Source organism: Terrapene carolina, unplaced genomic scaffold, assembly GCF_002925995.2.
Source record: "Terrapene carolina triunguis isolate 2854851 unplaced genomic scaffold, T_m_triunguis-2.0 Scaffold21, whole genome shotgun sequence".
Taxonomy (NCBI): Eukaryota; Metazoa; Chordata; order Testudines; family Emydidae; genus Terrapene; species Terrapene triunguis.
The window spans coordinates 35,255,079-35,270,278 of NW_020664372.1; the positions used below are offsets into that span (position 1 = coordinate 35,255,079).

Here is a 15,200-nt window from a genome sequence, read left to right on the forward strand (position 1 = left end):
CTAATTATCTGATAATTCTGTTCTTTTACTATAGTTTCAGCCAATTTGCCTTGTACTGAAATTAGACTTACCAGCCTGTAATTGCCAGGATCGCTTCTGGGAACCTTTTTTTTTTTTAATTTTTTTTTTTTTTAAATCGGCATTACATTAGCTATATGCCAATCATCTGGTACAGAGGCTGATTTAAGCAGCAGGTTACATATCATAATTAGTAGTTCTGCAATTTCATATTTCAGCTCCTTCAGAACTCTTGGGCGAATACCATCTGGTCCTGGTGACTTACTAATGTTTAATTTATCAATTTGTTCCAAAACCACCTCTACTGACACCTCAATCTGGGACAGTTCATCAGATCTGTCACCTAAAAAGGATGGCTCAGGTGTGGAAATCTCCCTCGCATCCTCTGCAGCAAAGACTGATGCAAAGAATTCATTTCACTTCTCCGCAACAGCCTTGTCTTCCTCGAGTCTTCCTTTAGTCCCTTGATTATCCAATGGCACCACTAACAGGCAGGCTTCCTGCTTCTAATGGCCTTTAAAAAATTGTCTGTGTCTTTAGCTAGTTGCTCTTGAAATTCTTTTTTGGCCTGCCTAATTATACTTTTATACATGACTTCACTAAAGGTAAACGATTTTCAGGGAAAAGTTTGTTTTTTAAGTTGGATCATATCCCATAACATTGCTCCTGTGAGAGTTCCATTAAAACAATAAACATGGTACATGCTGGTGAAGCTGTGAAAATAACCACATTACAATTTTTCCAGGATTAAATTGCCTAGCTGCATTATGTTATATATTGCACACATTAAAGAGCTATTTGATGCAGGTCTGCTCTTTAAATGGGTTCACAACACATTTCTAACTACCTACACTCAAAAGGAATTCAAAAGCTCCCTTTGCTTGCCATTATTTATGACACAAACTGCTGGTAAAGGATACAGCAACTCAGTATATTGTCAATAATGAGTGGCAAAAGAAAACTGCACACATGACTCAATTTGTAAAGTAGCGGTCTTTTCACTTACAAACTGTAAAACACAGAAGTAACAAACGATACTAAAAAACTGATTTTCAGTGACAGCATCCTAAATTTTCCTTGCTTTCTACTGAAGTTTTGGATAGGATTTTTAGAAGTGGCCACATTCTAGACCACAGTGTGCTTAGTACTACATAAGTGTACAATGGGTAGGGTGCAAGCAGCTTAACTTGCAGTCTGTGAATAAGGGCCAAGCAGGCCCAACATGCAGGAGGGAGTCTGCTCTTCACAGCAAGGGCTCTGACTAGCATTCTGCCTCTCAGTGCTTCTCAAAGCATGGTGTTGTTCTACACTGCTCTCAACATAGGGCTGTATCTTAAAGGCATCACAGAGATCTCTGGCAGAGGTACACTATTCAAACGTCCTTTCCCATGACACACACACAGTACAGTAGGAATGGTACTGCTGAAAACCAATTGGTCTATCTCCAACTTTAATGGGGAGGTGGGTTGGAAGAAGGAGGGGAACACGTGGCTGAAATCCCCCACCCTCAAATAAGTTAAAATGTAAAATTGAATGGCAAAACACCACAACTGTTTTGTACAAACATTAACGTTAATGGGATTTCTGATTCTACACAGTTAATTGTACTTTTCTGCTTTTACATACTGAACTGTGCATTAATACACAAAAATGCAATATTCTGGGCTTACATAATATTTTGATTTAGTCCGATTTGCATCATTTCTGTTGATAAGCTGCAAACTGGAAATGTGAAATAAAGTGATTTCTTTTGCATAACTTTCCCTTTCCTGGCTATTTCCAATTACTACAGCAGAATTGTCTGAGAGTGAAAGGATGCTGTGCAATTATTGACCCATAACTTCACATGTACTTATGCAGTTCCCTCCACTCTGATTGGCACTGAGAGTCATGTATGACTACTTCTCAGTAACTGTATGTATGCAAACTCCTTAATTCTAGACAGCCAAAGAAGTGTGTAATCCTTATAGAGCTATTTCTCAGCAAAACCTAGAGAGAGTATGCAAAGACACATGCTCTGGCAAGCTACTGCCCTCAGAACTCTCCGGTTCAAGTATCAATAGCAAACATGGCTGCCTTAGCATTTGAACTATTAGCCCTCCTCCACTCCCAATAAACTATTCCTATCACCCCGAATAACTTCAGAGATTACATTTAATTTATTCTTAAAAGGATTTATGCATGAGTTATTCAACTTTCATTTATTAACTCTGAATATGTTAACTACTGCATAGAACAGGAAGCACACTCAAGTTATTTAAATAACATTGACACTTAGTGTTGAAATAGACTGCCTTAGAATAGACCAGTTCCTGTCTAGCACTCCAAACGCAGCCTTACACATAATGCACAAGCTGTTCAGATGATGGCTTGATCTCACCATGGTGCAGGCTTTAAAATAGTCTCTGCTTGGGGTGGATTATTGCTGAAAGGCCTAACAGAAGCAGTGTACTTTTAATTAGGGTTATGAATAAGAGGATGTTTGCCTGGAATGTAAGGAAAAGGAAAGAGTTTCAAGCATAAGGGCGTGGCATCGAAGGAGGACTGGATACAAAACTGGGAAAAGGAAGATTGACACTAGATTGGAGGCTTGGCAAGAGCACAGGCAACAGGAGAAAATGAGAGATGAGATAAAAGTAGGGGTGGGAAGCCTGGAGGGAGAGGATGAGGAGCATGAATTTAATTCAACCTGCAGAATGGGCAAGATGGTGGAGCTTTCAGGGATGATAGAGAAGGGAAGGAGAGGGCTTGGCTGGGTGGCAGGGAAGAAAACTCTTATCTTACTATGGATGTGCATTTCTCCTCCAGCCCCATATTCTATCCCGCATAGCTTGGATTGGAAAGGACTTCTTTCACAGTACTTCAGTTCTGCACTGTCAGACACCAGATGCTATCTGGTTTAATCTCAGATCAAGTGTTTTTTTCAATTGGTTATGAAACACACAAGATTAAAAACAAGCCCAAGGTGCAGTTCTGCAGCAAAATGAAAGAAAAAGGCATATTTTGATGTAAGGTTGTAGTTTTCAACCTTTTTCCATTTGTGGACCCCTAAAAAATTTCAAACAGAGGTGCGGACCCCTTTGGAAAGTCAAACTGTGGTCCGCGGACCCCTACCATAGAAGTCTTAAACTGAAAGCTGACTGAACAGAATTCAAATATAATGTTACACATGGCATTTGAAGCAGTATGAGAAAGGGCAATAAATTGTGGGCTTCTATGGTAATGACAACACTTTTGGGCTATGACCTGTAGGTGGGGGTACGGACATACTTTTGATTAATCAGAAAAACTGAATGCCTGTTCTGGGATCTGAAACTTTATTTTCCATAGTCACTTTTCACAGACCCCTTAGACATAGTCTGTGGACCCCCAGAGGTTGGTGGAACACTGATGTAGGGCATGCTCTCATGAAAGGGAAGGTTGTGACACATTTTAATGGATGCTTACGTTTATTGAAAGTGAAACCCTGAGATTGCTTTATGTTATTAGTAGTTTTTAGTGGATACAGACAAAAGACAAAATCCTTGCAAATGCGGCTAGGAGCACTGAGTGATGCACGCATTAAACTGGCTACGTCCCATTCAGCATCACCATTATTTTTGTACTGATTCAGCTCAAATCTTATGCAGGAAAATACACTTTATTTGACCCTGAGAAAGTGAGCTCAGAATGGATTTGCTGCGCACTGTATGCCTGCATGACTCATAGTGGCAATTTATTTGAGAGAATAAAAAGTGTATGTATCGATATATCCTACAGTATCTACTGCCCACATTCCCAAGTAACTGCAGTCTGGCATTGTTTTTTAAACTAATATTCATGTTCTAGCAATGACACTTAAAAAAAATAACTATCCAATGGAAAACTAGAAAGATAATATTGTTATTTCCTGTGCTAGTGAACCATATATAAAGCATATAAAGTTTTGTTATACCAAATTTTGAGTAGCTGTCCTCCCTGAAGGCTGGGCTCCCCGTTTTTACATCTGTCAATGTGCAAATAAAGCCTCTAGAGGAAACAGACACATTTGAGCCTGCAGTGTCATTGATACACAGATGACATTCAGCTCCAAGTCTTCTTTTTAATCAAACCCAGATTTTACAGTCACATTACTTGTCCCAGTATCTGACAAAGATAGGTATTTGTATGAAAGCAAATTAGTCATGCCACAACCCATAAAAGGAGGAATTAATGCTTATTAATAAAAGGAAGCATTTGGATGAATGGGAAGTGTTTTAATTTTACTTAAAAGCACTAAAATACCATGTGTGTCAGTTACCAGGCTAGCTGCACTGCAGTCCCCTCTCTGGATCTCAGAGTACATCCCCACAGGTGACAAGTCTCAAGCTGTCACCTCTCTCAAGGTAGAATCATGCAATTCTGCCACTCAGACCAGGACTTGTGTGCTAACTGTGATTACCTCAGCAGGTCTGTCTTAGCTTCTGTACCCGCAGTTTTGCCCTTGGCAGCTGTGACCAATGGTACAGCAACCATATAACTTTTTCAGAATAAAGTATCATTCCTTCTTAGTAGGAACACTACAGAGCACAAGAGAACAAGAATAGTCTATGTGCAGGGATATCTATCTGCAGCTTACCCTCCATGATAGCCAGGTAGCCCAACTTCTTTAGACTCCCTCCTGGAGCCTCTCTGTGTCTCGGCCTGTTTCCCCACACTGTGCCTGACAACTGATCCCACCACGATGTTGCTCTCTAGAGAGGGACTTTATGACTGGTTAGTATCCTTTTGATCTTAGACCCCCCCCCCCAGCCGTGGCAAAATAAGCCTTTTAACTTTGGTTCAGCCACAGCAGGTGGGACCTCCCCAATTAATAGCCCAGCCATAAGTCTCTTAAGGACCTTTGAAGTGTTTGCCCCAGAGGTGTCTTATCTCTAGTCACTGTCTCATTTCCTGCTTGTTTTTCCTAACAGACTCTTTTGATTTAGGATAGGTCTACACTACAGCAGCACAGATTCGGTGCTGCCGTTGTGCTGCTGTCAGGGGTGGCTCCAGGCACCAGCGCTACAAGCGCGTGCCTGGGGCGGCAAGCTGTGGGGGGCGCCCTGTCGGTCCCTGCGAGGGCAGCAGGCAGGCTGCCTTTGGCGGCATGCCTGCGGGAGGTCCACCAGTCCAGCGGATTCGGCGGCGGGTACGCCAAAGCCGCAGGACCGGCGGACCACCCGCAGGCATGCCACCAAAGGCAGCCTGCCTGCCGTGCTTGGGGAGGCAAAAAAGCTAGAGCCGCCCCTGGCTGCTGTAGTGCTGTTGTGGAGATGCTTCCTACCTTGATGGAAGGGATTAATCCACCCGTCCAAGAGGTGGGAGCTAAGTAGATGGAAGAATTTTTCCATCGACCTAGCCGCCTCTACACTGTGAGTTAGGTTGCCCTAACTTTGACGCTCAGGGTGCAAAATTTTTCACAACCTGGGCAATGTAGCTAGGTTGATCTAATTTTTAAGTGCAAACCAGGCCTTAGCTCCATATAGTCAGACAGAATCTATCCCCTATAGCGCTCGGACAATCACAGAGCACATATAGCATTCATAAATTAATGCAGAGCAGCCCCCACACCCTCCACACCATGGTTATAAATGCTTAATTTACCAACCAAACTTGAGCATTACTAATGGATTTGCAGATCTGTGAGTTAGTCATTGGAAGACTTTGTTATTGCTATATATAAAAAGCAGCCGTGGCTGCTAATGCCACACAAGTTAAGTCTGTCAGCATTGTCATTTATAAACACACTTCATGAGCTACAACTCAGCTGTACAAATTTGTTGTTGGAAAAGAACAAAAGAAGCAGAAGAAAAAGCTTTCCAAGAACAGATGTTTTCAGGCTTTTTTAACTTAAGAGACAAGGCATGATGAATGTTAACACTTGAAGGAGCAATCTGGGGATGCTGAATAAATACAGACATTTAAATAAATAATTACGGACATGGGCTGGGATTTTCAAAGAAGCCAAAGGGAGCTGGGAACCTAGCTCCCATGCAGCTTCAATGAGACTTAAATGCCTAATTCCCATTGGAACCTTTGAAGTCAGAAGTATTACTTTTGACTGTCTCTACTGGTGTGGCCAAAGTGAGGCTCATGGATGTCTACAATGGAACCTACTGCCCCCCTCCTCTATTAAGATGCAGATGGACATAACTCCAGGTCCCAGAATGCGACATTGAACTGTTTGATCAAGGAGAAAGGCCACTTGGACCAAACTGGAGTATCATATACTGAGTCCTATAGCCTCTGTATTTCCTGAAGCAAACAAGAGGTGTTGGCATATGGGATTTTCAAAGAGGCTCTGCATGCAGCCAGACACCTGTGCACACTAAGTGGTGGTGAAGAGGCATAGCCTCAGGGACAAGTGCACACCACCTTTTTCCAGAACGGAATAGGATGTGCTTATGGGACTTGGTTGCACACATGCGCCTCAAAGTTCTGGACAGGCAGACAAAAAGAAGTTCTCCAATCCTCCTTTCGATGGCCACTGGGCCAGCCACTGCCAACAGGGAAAAAACGGCAACTAAATGTGTGCTGAGGAACAGGGACTCTGTGTGTGTGTATGGGGATGGGGGGGGCAGAGATTTTTGAAGGGGAGGGAAAGGGAGTGAGGAATGCCAGGATCTACTGCGCGCACACACACTTTTTGCCTGGCATACAGTGCTGTGCAATATGTGCACAACAGTAATTAGTACATATTAATGTGACATGAATGGAGCAGGCCACACAGCCTTATGCATGTTTTATTTTTCATTGTGGGAGTGAGTCTGCACTATGCACTCAGGCCAGAGTCATAGCTGAATGGGCTGCAGCCTCATACTCTCTTTATAGGATGAGCCTATGGCTTAAGTCTCTGAGGGTTGGATTAGGAGGGAGCAAGACGCTGGCTGAAAACTCCCTCAAACAAAGCCAGTTCCTTCAGGGCCCACTGCAAGTCCACAGTGGAGTGATGAATAACTCCCTAGAGCAGCATGGGAGCATAAGCTAGAGTTCTTATTCATTTAGAGGGGGAGCGACTGGGGACATCGCCAGCCTAGCACAGTGTCTGAATCTGTATTTTTCTAATCCACTAATGCTTCTCCTTCTAATCTCTGTGACAGAGATCCAGCCTGGGAGATTATGTGGTGGCAGTTGCCAGAGCCACCACCGAACGCTGATAAACCACAACAGCTTAGTGGTTTAGGGCTAAATGACAGCATTGAATGCTTCCAGGGGAGAAGTTACACGTTTTCTTTGTTTCCTTTGCAGAAGCTAAGAAAGCCTAAAGTGCTTTATGGGTTTTATTTTCTTTCCCTACTGTTTAAATATTCAGTGCATAGCACTTCTAATGATCCATTTCATTGACTTTTTTTAGATAAAATGCACCTGTCCAGCTTGATGCTCATGGTGTGTTCCAGCAGACCAAGGCCCCAGCTGCTTTCAGGCCCGGCAAAACTAGAGGTGGCGGTGGCGGCAATGTGCACAAAGGCAGAAGGCAAGTGTAACAGGGGTCTGACACAAGGTGTGTTGACAAGAGACTGATCTTTATTTCCTCGTGCCAGTGGGTATGTCTCAGTGGGTAAAAAGGGTGCATCAGGTCTCTGGCCAAGCCTAATTTTCAGTCTGCTGGCACAAACATGTATTTGTCTTTTGACAACCGGCACTGTTGGAGGTACAGAAAGTTTGCTCACATCACAAGTTTTTTTGAAAATTTGGCCCACTGGATGCAGCCTTCGGTCTCCTGGGAAACTGAAAATCTGGATTGTTCTGGTCTATGTAGTATATAAGAGTATTTATAGAATAGCTCCAACCAGTTATTTCAGGAAAGTTTCTATTTTCTAAATACTACTGTTAAAAATAATAAACTACAAACAATCCTGTTAAACAACATTGGCGTTTAAATTAAATCCACAAAAGCCAGGAAATGAAGAGTTAAATGAGAAAGCCTGGAGTGTCAACCTGATCTCACAGAGTCTGGCTATTGCAGAATACTGTACGGCATGTGTAGGGATAATACAAAATGATTAGCACTACAGAAAAAGCTGAAATAAAAGAAATAAAAGGCATGAGAAAAGCTTTAAAATGTGATTTGCTTAAAAATGCCAGATGTAATCATTTTAGGTTCTCTTTCACATATGAGAGCTTTATCTTATTTGCTCACTAAAAGTACAATCTCAACCTTGCTTTAAGCACTTCCATGTCCTATTCACAACAAAGCCAAGAGCCTTGACAGATCTATAATGGTAGTTCTATTCTTCTATTTCATTGAGTCTCTACTTTTCATTCATGAACTATTTCATAAAAGGAAGGTTCCACCCTCCCTTCCCTCTCCATCGTCCTTCCTCTGGCATTTTCCATCTACACAGATCATAGGAGGAGATTTCTTTGTTAAGCAATTACTGTGTTCTCTCCTTATATGGCTAGAATCAAATTGTGCCTGAGTGAGCGAGGAGTCAGCTGGTGGAAAAGTCACATAGCAGGAATCTGCAAGGGCTTTATATATCCAGCTAAAACAATCATTTAAAAAGATACTGCATGAAAAATTCCAGACTATTTTGCAGTGTTGTTTCTGATCTAATCATCTCTCCTTTCCTTCTGCACTTGCTTTCTTTCCCTCCTCTAATGACATGTTCGGCCATCATAAACTGTACCAAAGGATTTTAAGTGTTTTATCCACATGCTCATCTTCACTGCCTCTCCTTCTAAACTCCAAACCTCCATGCCCACTCACAGTGGTGAACAACATACTGGGGCACTTCCAAGGCTCAGCCAGAGCAGGAATGGCATGCTCAGATCGGTTACAGAGCAAATAGCAGGAGAGTGGGAAGGACCATCAGTAGAATAAAACTTTCCTTAGATTCCTATTTACAGGTTTTGTTTTGAGGGCCAGTGGGTTTTAAAATTGTAATATAGGTCATGGGAGCTGTGATCTGTTATCAAGGGCTCAGAGGTTAGAAACTAAAGATTTCTGAATGTTGAGCTAATACATACAATTTATTGAACAATACCTTGCGAATCAAGGTTACAGAATGCTTCACAAACCAATTTAAAATATTTTCAGTGTCCACTAAAAGCAATAGTCTTAAATCCAAGGTCACATAAACAAAGATTTGAATAGGGATTTAAAACTTGTCCACTCAGATGAATATTAGAAAGGAAATTCCATACCCCTGTTGGTATGTAAGATGCTGCTGCTTACACATCACATATATACAGCTTCTTGGTAGTACAAGACCTGAACAATAAGTAGAAAGGCAATGACCAATTTCCCATTGTTACCATCATCTAGCACTTCAGGAATTTAATTTTAAAAAACCTTGTTACAATGTTAAAGGTCCGATTTCACTGATGAATGGAAGGGAAATCTGATGCAAAGCACCTAGCTGTGTCAGTCAGTTTACACATTGCTGCCTCACCATGTTTGTACCCATGTACTGGGGAAGCGGGGGCAAATCTGGGCAGCTATCCCATAGTCCCTCAGCAGAGGTCTGATTGCCAAAAGAGATGCACTCAAAGGCAATAGCAGCACCTGGGGCAGCATACTCTGGGATGTCCTATTACCGACCGCGATGGGAAGGACAAGGATCAACCAATCTGGTCACTCAGGCATGAGTAACAGATCCTGTCTATGTTGCAAAGAACAGTGTTACAGCATGTTTACAGGATGATAGCCATGTGCTAGCCCTAGGCTCCTGGCAAGGGCAAAACACCCAGCTGCCATGGTTACTAACATTTCGAGCCAGCCATATCACTGCTTGGTAATAAGTCCGGTTGACAGCTAAAGTATAAACGGGGCCTTTTAAATCAAATCATTAGGTTAATTAATATTGAATCTGTGGTTATAGCTCCAAGTGAAAAAAGTAAATAATGGGTGAATGGGGAAACAAGACAAGGGTGACTGGAAGAGAATAAGCTGATGAAAGCAGGTTGCATGTTGGACTGAAAAGTGAGAAAAGGAGGGAGCAAATGAAGAGAAAAACATTGAACCAGGATAAAAATATTCTGCTAAATACACATTCAAGCCAGCTAATTTTGTTAAGAGCTTTTCCTCCTTGGGAAAAAGACTTGTTATGGAGCCAGCCTTTTTAAAATCCATCCTACCACACTTTAGTTCTGCCTCAGGAAAAGCAAGCATCGAAACACATTTGAGAGGTTTAAAGAAGAGACCACTCTCCTTTCTCATGTCAATAAAATAAATCATTTATTTGGGCCATTAACTCAACAAGACTGGTTTCAGCAAAGTTGTTAAAAAAAAAAAAATCCAGGCTTAAGTGGAAGCAGGAAGTTGGCGTTTCTTTCATTGTCTGTGTTTGCCCTAATATAAGGACAGTTAAGATCTTGGATGCTATCACTAAAAAGTTCTCACAGCACCAACAGCATAAGTGGTTTGGGCCCTGACTATTTGAAAGATTGCTTCTCTCTGAGTTATACTGCAGCAGTTGCAATCAGGAGAGGCATTCAAGTTAGCAGTCCCTGGGTTTAAAACGTAGGGAATTACTCACAAGGGCTCTCTGTGGGTATTCTAGGGAGCTGGAGGTACAATTTCCAGCCTCAATCAGAGCTAGTGCACTAAACAAAGAAATGTAGCCAAAGTGGCCCAAGCGACAGGACATGCTAGCTGCCCAAGTTCATAGCTAGGGTTTCAGATGGGATCATACTTGGGGCAGCTAGCCCTGCCCATTGTAGCTACACTTTTATTTTTAGTGCACTAGCTTTGATTGAGCTATTGCAGGTATATCTACCTGAGCTAGAAACTACACCTTCAGGTCCAGTGTAAACATAATCTAAGAGGGATTTTGGAACTCACTCCACTCACTTGCTTTGGGGTCTGACAGAACTCAAACTTATTAGCCTCAGAGCATTTATTGCAAATCTCATTTCTTCTGGGTTTTTCCAGGGAGGAGTTGGTGAGAACCGGGGTAGCTGATTGTGAGTTTGCTGTTATAATTGCTGGTGGACTTTTGATCACAATACACGCTATGTATCGATCTGTCACTATGCAGGTTATGTTGTGAAGGCACTTGGCTGTTATAATCCTATTAAAGTACAAGGACATTTATGATATCCTTTGTGGTGTTTCTAATATTTATACTGCACCTACAGTTGGGATAAGTGATTGTTTAAATTTTAAAGTAATAGAGACAACCACCTAACATATATTTGGGTCTTTTCAGGAAAAACATAATGCAACCTATAAATTGATGAGCAAATCTCAAATAAAGAAGTAGGCGATTTAAAGTTTAGAGCTCAAAAATATTCAATTTTAATAAGTGATTTGGTTCTTTAAAGTAATTTTTAAAAATGCTGTATTATAAACTGTTTCCATTTGACATATTCCTTCATAACACAGTATTTTTACTAATTTTAAAAAGTGCAAATCATTGTCAAGTTACCGTTATCGTTCTATAGTTACATTTCAGATCTTACCGTGTTGCAAGCTTATGGCAAATGACACCAGTGTCTGTTATAACTTCACTCAGTCTCAGCTCTAGGTGTACCTTTCCCTGAAATACAGAATGACATAATGCCACATGAAAATTACAGCATTATATAGCCAACCACAACATTTCAGCTTAAAAACAAGCAAGTTTGTCACCATCTGCAATGTCAAAAATAGTTTAATTATTAGTTAACTAAATAGCTATACAGTCTCAGCAGTATTTTTTACTAGTCAAGTGAAATCAGCCGGCAAACCTCCTAATTCAACTTCAGTCCATAAAAATCTGTCCCTTACTTTACCTCTGTATATTATAGTAATTGAGCAATACAGATTCTCTGGTTTGAGTGACTAACCTGAGACTAAAAATATTTCATTGCAGCTTTATCTAATTTTAATGTTTTAAAGTTTAAGCACAGATTCTGCACCTCACCAGTCAAGAATAATATCACATTAATGTATGATAACTGGATATGCCTAAGCCCTATGTTTAAAAATTATGGACCTGCATGTGCAATCTATTATAAATTGCAAAAGAAAAAGAGGTACTAGGCAGGGAAACTAAACAAAAATACAAAGGCCAAGCACATTAGTAGTTTTTAAATCATATATCACCACAAAGTTTTCCAGTCATTACAGTCACAATGTTAATTATACAGCACCGTAACTCAGGCCAAAAATGTACTTTCATATAATATATAATCATATAAGAAAGCACTCATCTCAGTAACCTTTACTATGTCTTTAAACATGAGCCTATGGTTTTATTGAAGAAAATTCAGCGGCTGTCTTTACAATGTGTACAATAAAGTGGAAAATGTTGTATGATTTGGCCTGTCTTGCTGACATCACATAACGGGCCAGTCATCAATTTGAATTCAACATGGCCAAAACTGAGCACTTGATTTTTCATCTCCAAAAACCTTCCTCTCACTCCATTCTTCATTATCATGGAGACCACCACCGTCCTCCCTCTTAGTTCCTCAGGCCTGTAAACTAGGAGTCATCTTTGACTCAGACCTCTCTCTTGAGTCACACATCCAGGCTGTATCGAAATCTTGTTGCTTTGTCCTTCATAAGCCCTCCAAGATTTGATCTTGTCTCTCTGTCCACACCACTAAAAATTGTGCTCAGGACCTCACCTTCCATTATGACTACTGCAACCTCCCCCTCTTTGACCCCAATGCCTACAAACATGCCCCTCCTTCAAGAAGCTTCTGCTGCTAAAATCTTCATGGATCATCAATTCTGACACTCATCCCCCTTCCTGCTTCCTAACCCACTGGTTCCTCTTACTCCACAAATAGAAGCTTCTTGTCTTTGTCTTTAAGGCCCTTCACATGTTAGCCTCACTTTACCTACCTGATCTACTGTGACGTGGATCCCTCCCTCACTCTGTCAAGTACCCAACCTTCAACATCAACATCCTCCAATCAGTTTCTCCCTCAGAAAGTACAGAAGTGTCTCCCAACCCCAAGCCAACCCTTATTAGCAGGAAAAAATTCCTGCAAAAATCTGCAAAGCCATTACTTTAACCTCCTTTAAAATCCTTCCTTAAGACTCAGTTGTGACACAGTGCCTATAAAACACATAGATGACAATGGCTATACAAGTAATGAGCGTCTTGTATGACAGTTTTCTTGCTTTACTATTACCTTGCTCTCCCTTCCCCATTTGTTTCATCTACATATTGTGGTTTGTCACAATTTAGATTGCGAGCTCTCGGGGGTAGAGGCTGCTGCTTTGCCATGTGCTTGTACAGTGTGTAGCAGAGTCAGGCCACAATCCTTTGTTGGTGCTTTATGTGCAACAACAAACAGCAATAAGTTATCTTTAAAGGAATTAAGAGTACTAGAGAACATGTCCCTTCCACAGAAAATCTCAATATGTTTAGTTGATGTTTTTACAGAAACATTTCTGGTAACCTCAGGCACTGCTGAGATTGATCTCTGAACAGAAAGAACAGAATTCTTCAAAATGTGCAAGTGAACATGAATGGAACGAGAGGTTTACTTACTGTGATGGTTCAAAATGTCAAAAAGTCTGAATTCCACAAATAAGATGGCAGTTTCCTATTTTAGAAATTTTTAACTTTAAATAGTTGACTCAAAGTTAATGGCAATTTACATATTTCCCCCACTTCTATGAAATTTTAATAAACTAGTCTCTTTAAGAAGGAAAGACCCCAAACGTTGTATTAGCTCTTCCTTGTTTTTCTTTCCTAAAGAATTAGAGAAAGTCAGACATTTGAAGAGCGACAAGCCTTTGAACAGCAGCTCAGAGGTCATGGCATCACTTAAACTGGCAGTCCTGTGATTATTCCCAGAATACCTCATTACTTCCAGTTACCAAGCTCAGGTGTGGGTGTGTACCTTAATGTGAAGCTGTGCTAATATGCCTGGATGTTTAATTCAGAGATACAGTTCCTGTGTAAACAGCATGCTTTTCCCCATGTCAATTATGCCCTTAAGCAAAACAAAAGGACCCATCTGAATGAATTGACTCATGAGCATTGCCATTCGGCTGGCCTGCAGAGTACTGGATAATGCATTTCTTTTAAAGAGAAGACAGCAATTTATGTTTAAAATTCATGTTATAATCCAGCCATTTAATACTTAAAAAGGGGTGTAAATCACCAGTTTAAAAATATATTTAAGCCACTAAAGAATCAGAAAGTTGTCATCTTGCCTGTCTCCTGACAATGCATAGACAAAGGACGTGCTATTATTAGGATGGTAGTATTGAGAGGCCCAGTTGTACTAGGTGCACAAACAAAGACAGCTCCTACAGTCAATATAGACCAGACAGAAAGCGTGGAAGAAAAGAGGCATTTATCCTCCTTTTACAGAGTAGGAATTAAGGCACTGAGAAATTAACTGTCTTGCTCAAGTTGACACAGAATATTTGTAGCAGAGCCAGGAACCAAATTCAGATATTCCACGTCCCTGTCCAGTGACGTCGCCACAAGTCTATCCTTCCTCTCAAGTTCTATTCAGTGAACAATTATACATGGAAATTTAGAGGCTTGGACAGTTCTGAAGTTGATTATATTAGTCACTGAATACATTTGTACAGAAAATATTCCAGTCCACTCTGTTCCTGGAAACCAGTACATTTACTAATATACCCTTTACCAACATTTAGAAATACTGTTTCTGCTGAACAGGTGGAAATGGAACACATATTCATTTAACTGCTGATCAGCACTTCATTTTTCACAAACAATGGAATGGTCTGGAACGCCATAATGAGACCAACTGGGTCTCGTGTCTCAATTCTTCCTTCAAAAAAATAGTCAGCAGATTGAGCTTCTTGTAGGGAAGCAGCAGCAATGATGACAGGACTCAAACAGTAATATTCAGAGTTGTGGAAGTAAAAAACAGTGGTATTGCTAAAAGAGTACAAAATATTGCACTGTATAACCACTCTTTGTAAAGAGTCATTAAATTATTTAAAGATCAAATTCTGCTGCTGTTTACAGGTGCACAGCTCTCACTAGATAACACAATAGGAATTGTGTGTACTTAATTCAAAGGCAGAATTTTACTTTACATTATTAGAACTAAATAACTTTAGTTTTTCCTCTAAAGGACAGACCAAATTCCATAAACTTGTAAAGCAAAAAATAGAACAAGGTACTGTTTTTAAGTGACTCAGGGAAAACCTTTCATTGCCCATTTTAATTCAGCTGGAAATGTAACCGTTAGTTACTACAGACTGAGATATATCAAAAGACAGATGTAAAGCAACCAAAATTATATAAATG

General features: G+C 40.7%; 1 protein-coding gene across 2 annotated transcripts in view; it reads right to left on the reverse strand.

The window, feature by feature from the left end:
- RASA3 (RAS p21 protein activator 3) overlaps positions 1 to 15,200 on the reverse strand; it is a 248,415-nt gene that overhangs the window by 56,020 nt on the left and 177,195 nt on the right. For both annotated transcript variants that reach the window (XM_026647661.1, XM_026647655.1), the window contains exon 5: positions 11,425 to 11,501. In XM_026647661.1, coding sequence (XP_026503446.1) covers positions 11,425 to 11,501 — 77 coding nt within the window. The remainder of the gene's footprint in view (positions 1 to 11,424; positions 11,502 to 15,200) is intronic.